General features: G+C 42.9%; 1 protein-coding gene across 1 annotated transcript; it reads left to right on the forward strand.

The window, feature by feature from the left end:
• Positions 1 to 5,588: 5,588 nt before the first annotated feature.
• On the forward strand, positions 5,589 to 8,260 carry LOC104864738 (phosphatidylcholine:ceramide cholinephosphotransferase 1). Its single transcript, XM_019207993.1, has one exon. The coding sequence runs from the start codon at positions 6,839 to 6,841 to the stop codon at positions 8,078 to 8,080; it is 1,242 nt and encodes a 413-aa protein (XP_019063538.1). The 5' UTR covers positions 5,589 to 6,838; the 3' UTR covers positions 8,081 to 8,260.
• Positions 8,261 to 9,505: the final 1,245 nt, after the last annotated feature.

Raw genomic sequence — 9,505 nt, forward strand, 5'->3', positions numbered from 1 at the left:
AGAGAGAGAGAGATGCTACCTGGAAGGGAATTATATAGGGCTTATTAAGAGGGCTATGCTCATAAGGAACATTTATGACGAGGGTCCAAGGATGGTCAGTGCAGGTGTGCAGACAATCCCTGGACTTCCTTGCCCCAGGGAGATTATATACTCCAACCTGAATTTTCTTTATGGCCTTCTGTTCTAGTAGCCTGTTGTTTGCAGGAAGCAGCCTATTTGCTTGTGAAGGTCTCATTCAGGCCAGGCGTGATAAGAAAAAAGGAAAACAAAAAGGAAACAAAACGATTCCCTAGTCTGCATTTTGAATCCTGTGAAGATGTCAGTAACAAGTGTAAACCATTAAATAAGTTAATGCAGTTGCTACCTCAGAGGTTTGCACAGGTAACTGTCCCAGTAATCTCTGGGATAGCATGCACAAAAGTCCACAGAGGACAAGATCTGCATGTCTAAAAGGATACAGATTCGAAAGAAAAATGATAGATTTTTACATTATCTGTAATTTAGCACCCGGAGAGTAAGTGGTGAGGTACTTTTTAAAACCAATATCTAGTAATATTAATTTACTCACACTCCCCCACACACTGGTGGTTGAACCTGGTCCCTTTGTCCTGAGTTATATCCCCAGCCATTTAAAAAAATGTTGTTTTTAGGGGCCAGGGATTTAGCTCAGTGGTTCCACAGCCTGCTTGGCAAGCACAAGGACCAGAGTTCAATCCCTGGCATACACACACAAAAAAAATGTTGTTTTAAAATTTTGAGATAGGATCTCATTAAACTGCTAAATTGTCCAGGCTGGGCTCGAATTTACAGTCTTCCTGCCTCAGCCTCTCAGTGCACTGAAATTACAAGCATACATCGTCACACCTCGTATAACTTACTCTTAAGGATTACAGCTGAGTGGTAATAGCTTTTTCTAATTGTCCTACAAATATCTTCAAACAAGTAGAGTTAAAACAGAGGAGTAGGGAGGAAGTTTCTGAGTGTGTCCTTGCTTCTTTGTCTTCAGGGGCAGAATGGTGCAATAGAAGAGGAGGTCAAGTTTAACTCTGGATTAAGCTGTCTGTCCTCTTGGTGTATAGTTCTCACATGTAAAACAGGGACATTAATCAGGTACTTTGGGAGGCAAGATGACTGCAAGGTTTTTTGAGGCACGGTGTTTCTATGCAGTTCAGGCTGACCCATGGTCATTCTCCTGCCTCAGCCTCCCAGGTACTGGGATTATAGGCATGCACCATGCAAGTTTGAATCTAGCCTGGACAATTTAGTGACTTAGTGAGACCCTGTCTCAAAACGTCAAAAAAAAAAAATGTTGGAGATACAGTTCAGTGAGAAGGTCCTGGATTCAATTGTCAGTATTGCACTAAAAAAAAAAAAAAAAAAAAAAAAAAAAATTGGGATGATATTAGTCCCATGAGCTTTTGTGATGTTTGCGTAAGACATGCAAAGTGAATGCTCAGGGACTGCTAGATTTCCCTTCTTTTTAGCCACATGATATATTTTTTTTCCCTTTTGCAGTGTTGGGGATTGCACATGCCAGGGTCTTGTGCATGCAAGGCAGGCGCTGTACCACAGAGCTATGTCCTCAGCTCAGAAATAATATTGATTAGAAAGTGACACTGCTCTGGGAGGACCCCACATCACAGGCACATGGTCTGGCCATTGGTCAGTGCTTCTGTGGAATCAGAAGACGCCTCTGGTTCCAGCCATGTTTGAGCCAGGGCTTGACTTGCTGGATGAGAGCTGAATTTCAGCACCTCCTCCTTGCCCCTTCCATGAAGTACCACACAGAGGCAGGTGTATCCTTGTCAGAGAGAGAGCTTTCAGGTAGAGAAAACAGCAAGTGCAAAGACCCAGAGATGAGGCCTCTGAGCTAAAGGATGGTTATTGTGGGAAAGACCTTAGAAGACAGGCCAGAGGTGGGCAGGGATCGCATAGTTCTTTGAATGGTGAGCATTGGATTTTAATTTTATATTTGCAATTTTGTCAAAAACCTCTGAAAGGTTTTTTTACATAACTTGAATTTTTCAAAGGTCAATCTCAGCTGTTGTACAGTTGAGACATAACGACTGGAAAGCAGAGAGACCAGCGGTGTCCATGTGGGAGAAGAGGAGCTTAGGTCACGGTAGCAGACAAGAAGAAAAAGATAGATACTGGAAATATTCTGGAGATGAACACTTTAGGACTTATTGATAGACCCAAGGGGTGTGAAGGAAAGGAATTTAAGACGTCTTGACTTTTGGCTTGAGCAGCCAGTAGATGGTGGTGCCACTGGCGTAAATTTAGGAAGACTGTGTTTGTAACACTGTAGTTGCAACGCAATCAAATTAGGTTTGAGATGCTAATTAGACATTCAAATGGAGACATCAGGTATGGCGGTCCAGCCCTCACAACACGAAAGTGCCTGAGTTGGGAAGTGGGGATTGAGAAAGGAAACACTCAAACCTGAGAGGAGACCAAGAGAAGTCTGATTTATTTCACAGAAACAGCTCCTTCTATAGGCTCCTATCAACAGGAAGCACCAAGCAACTATTTGTATCTTTATGCAAAGACGGATTTTCTGACTCTTTACAAAGAACATCAGATCTGTGGCTGTCTCTTTGAATTTCTCCCATTGCAGGGTCAAAAAACAATTTTAACAAGCAGAGTCCTAGAAAAGTAACAAATGTTACATAGATTGTATCAATGCCTTGAGTGTAGAGGTGAAGAAGTTTCCTTTTAAATGTCAAAGGCCTAGAGGGCCATGGCTGGGCTCCTACAGTCAAGTAGCCAGTTGAATATCAGAGCATGGAACTTCAGGATGGGAAAAAATGCTAATGTGGGACTCAGCAGTTTAGAGAAGTATTCAGTGATACAGGAGAGGACCCTCTTAGTTCATCCAGAGAAAGAGAGAGGCTAAGAGGGCTGCAACGTGCAAGGCCATCCCAACCCTTTAGAGCTTGAATTGCATCACACTGTGCCCTGCGTGCTGAACATGGAGCTACAGGATTTAGTGTTTTCCCTGTTCCTATTCATTTCTATCTCCCTCTTCTCCCCTTTGAAATGGAAATATTTCACTTTCTTTTTGACTTATTACAGGGGCTTACAGCTAAGAGTTTGCCTTAAGTATCAGAGGAGACTTTAAACTTGGACTTTCCAGCAATGCTGGCACCGTTAAGACTTTGGTAACTCTTAAAAACGGACTAAATACATTTTGCATAATGAGATGAACATGAGTCTTTTGAGAGCCAGACGTGTAACGTTATGGTTTAGATCTGAAATGTCCCCCTCCAAAAGCCTCATTTGATTGGAAGATAAATGGCTCATGGGGGCACTATCTTCATGAGTAGATGCATTCATGGATGTGATCGGTGGCTAAACGTGCTGTCAGAGGCAGGGCCTGTTGGAGGCGAGTCACTGGTGAGATGACCTAGAAGGATACATTCTTGTCCCTGGTTTCTCCCTTTTCTCTCCTACTTCCCGGCCACCTGCCCTCCTGTCCTTGGTGTCTCTGTCATAGAGCTGGATGATCACTGAAACTGTGAACCAGTAAATTATCTTTCCTTTAAGTAGTGGGTGTTGGGTGTTTTGTCTCAATGACACGTAACACCATGAAGGAGCCTGAGGGAGGACAGGATTCTTACCTATTGTACCTCATGGAGGCTTCGTGAGATAAGACGGGATGAGGGGTCCCGCTGAGTACAGGACCACAGTCACCAGCAGTGATGGTGGTGGTAGTTTAATGAAATAGTGGATCTTCGAGTTATGACCAGCCTGACAGGTGAACAACTTGGGTGACAGCCAGAATTTTAGTTTTAGCTTACTAACAAGGTCTTGCATTACAACCTGAATGCCGGCTGCTTGTGCTTCCAGAGGGTCTCAGATACAGATCTAACCCTTAAAGAGTTCTGGAAGGAACATGACAACATCCTTTCCTGTGTGGGGTTGAGATATCCTGGGCCAGTGTCTCTCTGAGGATACTGAGACCTGCCCGTGTACAGGAGAGAGACTTTGAGAGCTGTGTAGCAGAGCCTGAGCCTTTGCTGACCAACCTGAGTTACAACCAGCCCTTGAGAATGAACTGAGTTCGGGTAAGTCAAGAGTTCACTGCATTTGGTTTTATTGTTCTCATCAGGAGCAGGGCCAAAATAGATGGATAGATAAGTCACCAGATAGATGTTACATGCATATGTTCATTAATTACTGTAGCCCCATTTCGAGCATATCTGAATGACAAATGACATACAGAAGACTAAATAATTCGAGTACCTGAATCATGAGTATCAAATTTATCCAATTAACGAAAGGTTTGGTGAGCCCCCACAATGTAAACAAGTATAGCATCGTCTCTAGCACTTATGGATGACCTAATATCTCGCATTTATCAAACCATATACTGAATTATCTTTAATCTTCACAACCATCTTGTGACCTGAATGAGACATAGGTGTTTGGGGCTTAGCACTTCACAGTTGATTTTATTAGGATGTGTTGAGGTGTAACCACGTTTAGCAACTTGCTCAAAAAAAAAGAACAAGGGTAAACTAGGTAAAAATAGTAACATCTTGCATGTTTAAAATAAGAACTGATTTAACCATTTATGGGGTCTGCTTTTTTTTTTTGCAATGCTAGAAATAAAATTCTGGACCTTAGGAAGGCTAAGCAAGCACTATACCCTGCTCCTAAAAAACACACGAACAAACAAAAACCTAAGCTGATAGGACCCTAACTTAAATGTCAGTATGCTCAAAATCATAACTGTGCCTCAAAAGAACTCTGTTACTTAGATTTTCAGCCTTTCTGGGCTTCAGTTTCTTCTGAAAAGTGAGACAACTGGGCTACTAATATAACCCCAAATTGCCCAGCTCTGATATTCTGTGATAATATCTACTGACAGGGGAATAACGGATAAACGGCCTGGACACACAGGAGTCATCTTCTGTGGAGACCAAGTTTACTCCAAAACCTGGAAGCTGCTTAATGGGCTGTAACTTGCCGTTGCTCATGAGTCAGCAAGAGAAATACCTCGGGAAGGCTAGGTAGGTCCGATTTACCTAAGGAGCCGCCGGTGTAATCCTGTATCCCGCTCCAACCCCGTGGCGCTGCGGATACCTGTTTCTGGCTTCGTGAGCCACATTCAAATAGTATTACTCACTTTGTGAAGTTTGCAAGACCGCAACTGGAAAGAAAAAATCAGTTTGCCCTAGGAAACCTTCACGTAGGACAGTAGATTTAAATGGAGTCCATAGCAACATTGGTCTTTTGAGTCATTCTCATTGATACTCTGGTACTCACCAGTGTTGGAGACTTGACTGAGAAGGTAAAATGATTTAGTGAGAAAGTTTTACCTCACGACTTTTGATTCCGTGTCGATCTCCTGGGGAAATTTGATTCCGTTCTTGTCAAATTCGGTTTGCGACCACAGTCGGTAAAGAATCAACTTCCCGAAACGAGGTACCACTGTACCGGCTGGGAGAGGCGAAATGAAGAGGAAAAGAAAGGCATCTGGGGATGGGACTTGAGATCCTGGCTCAGGACGATGTTGGCCAGGAATATGGAAAAAACTAAGGAGTTATCAAGTTGGATAATGAAATGTTTTTTTTTAATGGTGTTATGTTTTTGGTAATTTCCTTTAATGTTAAGCTGGCCAAGAAAGGAGGTGATTTAACCGTGCTTTGAATCACGTTGACACAGGGCGAGACAGGGCTCATGGTTCCGCACTAGGGAGAGAGATCCGTAACTCATTTGTCCATCTCTGGCATCTGTTCCGCTGTGGCCACTGCCTTCCCATCGACTAGACTGGAAGGCACCCGGAGAAGCGAGCGAGAGACAGGTTCGCCCCGGAACCCAGCGGGCCTGGAAACCGCCAATCACCGGCTGTGTGGTGACACCAACAATTCCCGCTCCCGCACAAAGACTTGTCTGTGACGTCACTGGCAGACGTGTGATCCTTAAAAAGATGTCAGATCAACCAGCGAGGCAGCGGGCCGGGGCAGCGTTGGCCGGAGGCAGGTAGGACAGGAGCGGGGAGGGCCGGCCTGGGCAGCTGCTCTGCCCTCCGGCCTGGCAAGCCGGCCGGAGAGCGCGATCGGGCGCGGAGCCTCGACGCGGCACTACCCCGGATTTCCTTCCGCGGCGGGGGCTCGGCGAACGGAATTCCGGCGGCTCTCCAGACTCAGGCGCTAGGTGAAGGCAGAATGGGTGAGCCCTGAATGTGTCCTTGGGCATACTTAGCAGTTCATTTTTGATTAGCTGAAAGAAGATAGCCATTCAAACAAAACTTCAGTGCCTGGGGGAGTTGTGGACTCTCCGAATTTCAAGAACAGTGAGGTTGGAGTACAGTGGAAGGCATATAAAAGACTACATAGATTGGAAAGAAGACTAATGAAGAAAAACAACATGATTCAGGAATACCATTGAGTCCCTGGGAATGTTCAAAAGCGTCTGATTGAGAAACGTATGAAATGTAAGACAAGAGCGTACATCAGGAAGTGTACATGGGAATTACTGTCAAGCAACCTGTTCATAGATGCGAACCGTAGCTGCCAGAGGTGACGGAAATGTACTTGCACAATGGGAGAAGCTGGTAACTTATAGAAAGCCAAGATGACAAGAATTTTTTTGCATAATCTAAGGAAGAATCCGGTTCAAAAATAAGGTGAATTAATTTTGGGGCACTCAAAACCGTGGACAGCTACATGAAGTTTTAAAAAACTGCCCTGACCATCTTGCCAAAGGAGGCCCCACTTGTGAGGCCCAACGAGATAAACCAGCCAAGGAGGGACAATGTCCTGCCCTGTAGGAACAGTGACTGCTGACCTTCAAGAGCAAGCTGGTGACTGCATTGTTGTCTGCTAATACAATGAAGGAAGTGGTTTATTGGTCACCCAAGAAGGTGGCAGACTGGCTCCTGGAGAATGCTATGCCAGAATACTGTGAACCTCTGGGACATTTTACAGGCCAAGACTTGATCAGCCTAACCCAAGAGGACTTCACAAAACTCCCCTTGTCCCAAGTCTCCTCAGACAACGGGCAGCGGCTCTTAGACATGATAGAGACCCTGAAAATGGAGCACCACATGGAAGCACACAAGAATGGCCACGCCAATGGGCACCTGAGCATTGGCGTAGACATCTCCACCCCTGAAGGCAGCTTCAACATCAAGGCAAAACCCAATGGGATACCAAATGGGTTTAGGAAAGAGATGATACAGATCCCCATGCCAGAACTGGAATGCTTCCAGTACCCCATGGAGTGGGGCAAGACTTTTCTGGCCTTTATTTATGCACTTTCCTGTTTTGTCCTCACCACAGTGATGATCTCGGTCATCCATGAACGAGTACCTCCTAAGGAGGTGCAGCCTCCACTACCGGACACATTTTTTGACCATTTTAACCGGGTGCAGTGGGCCTTTTCTATTTGTGAAATTAATGGCATGATCCTTGTAGGACTTTGGTTAATTCAATGGCTACTCTTAAAATACAAGTCTATTATTAGCAGAAGATTTTTCTACATAGTTGGCACGCTGTACCTGTATCGGTGTATTACAATGTATGTAACTACACTCCCAGTACCTGGTATGCATTTCAACTGTTCTCCGAAGCTTTTTGGTGCCTGGGAAGCCCAAGTGCGGAGAATAATGAAGCTGATTGCTGGAGGTGGCTTGTCTATCACTGGCTCTCACAACATGTGTGGGGACTATCTGTACAGCGGGCACATGGTCATGCTAACGCTCACCTACTTATTTATCAAAGAGTATTCACCTCGACGACTCTGGTGGTATCACTGGATTTGCTGGCTGCTCAGCGTCGTTGGAATCTTCTGTATTCTCTTAGCGCATGACCACTACACTGTGGACGTGGTGGTGGCATATTACATCACCACACAACTCTTCTGGTGGTATCACACAATGGCCAATCAGCAAGTGCTAAAGGAAGCTTCCCAGATGAACCTCCTGGCCAGGGTGTGGTGGTACAGGCCATTTCAGTACTTTGAAAAGAATGTCCAAAGAATTGTACCTCGATCTTACCACTGGCCTTTTCCCTGGCCCGTAGTCCACCTCGGTAAGCAAGTTAAATACAGCTGGCTGGTGAACGACACATAACAGCTGTACAAAGTGGGGGAGTGAGAAACTGTCCCAAGTGCTAAGAACTCCATGAGAGAAGATGCCATAAAATAAACACCTCCCTAATTCTATTATCTTTCAACAGTTACCTTGACTTATCCTATTGAGTTACCTGGTCAGCACTGTGAGCTTTATTTCTCTCCAAAGGACCTGCGCTGGACAACAATAAAGAAAATTTAACTTATCATGCACTGTACACATTTTCTGTTCATAAATTTGGGATTTACATTACCCGCAGCCACCATGTTCCTTTGTATATGAAGCAGTAGTATAAATGTAAGCTTTTGTATCAAGTTCTGGTCTTTCCAGTCATATCTGGAAAAAAAGCATATTATTTTCTTGGGAAAACATGCTTTTCATTTCTCTTGCCCCAAAGATTGGGCTGTAAGCCATTTTCTAGCAGATGTCTCTATGAAGGTTTCTAAGTACCTGAATGGGGTTCAACTCTGAAATCTTCCTGCCTGTTGCACCAATGTTCAAATAAAAGTCACAGACACAGAGAGGTTTGGTAACTTTGGATTTTGTAAAATCAACAGAGATGGTGTGTCCAAAAGAGAGGAAAAAAAATCTGTTATAAAGTGATTTTCTAAGTATTTCCTAACTTTATTTTTCAAAATGATGTTATGAAAACCAAATGTAAAGATTTTTACATGTCAGAGAGAAGAGAGTTAAAATGTAAAATGCTTCTTGGGAGAGAAATGTGTCTATGTTTCTAGTGCCTCTCTTGTCTTGATTGTATGGTTTGTAGGCAATCTTTAATGTTTTTATTTAAAATAAAGTAATTCCACAAAAATATAAACATATGTATACAAAATTTTTGCATTTATAGCTAAATTCAATCAGAAGACTGCTTATGGTTTTAAAATTGCTTTGATTTAAAGAATGGGGATGTTTATTAGAATCAGAACTTGTTCACATATTGTGAGCAAGTAGCAATGACATGTACCACTTAAATTATTTTATCATCTATTTGGTAGTTTGATTTTAACTACTCTATGAAAACAGCCATGAATATCTTTTTTTAAAGAGAGTTTTGAAAATGATCACTTACCTAAAACTTGAAAGCTACAAATTGTTACCCATACTCTCATGACAATTTTGTTGGTCTACAACAAAAGAGATCTATTTCTTTAAAATATATTTGTGCAGAAACTGCATGTAACTCTTAAATTTTACTCCTAACATGTATGTTTGGGGAAGTATTCTATTCTATACTTGCCAATGTGGAGAACAAAATAGTTTTTTAAGAATGAAGAAGTATATATATATCCATTCTGTATTTTACGTGCAGCAGAATTATCTACTGTAGGGTTTTTTTGTGTATTCACAAAGTGATATTTGTATTGTAAAACAATAATGGTGAAGGAAATAAAAAGGCTTTTAAATTTTTGTTTGTTTTTAAAA

This window comes from Fukomys damarensis, unplaced genomic scaffold, assembly GCF_012274545.1.
Source record: "Fukomys damarensis isolate Sample0158 unplaced genomic scaffold, DMR_v1.0_HiC HiC_scaffold_38, whole genome shotgun sequence".
NCBI lineage: Eukaryota > Metazoa > Chordata > Mammalia > Rodentia > Bathyergidae > Fukomys > Fukomys damarensis.

Coding starts and splice junctions, on each gene's coding strand:
- LOC104864738 (XM_019207993.1), top strand. CDS start 6,839: ATGAAGGAAGTGGTTTATTGGTCACCCAAGAAGGTGGCAGACTGGCTC.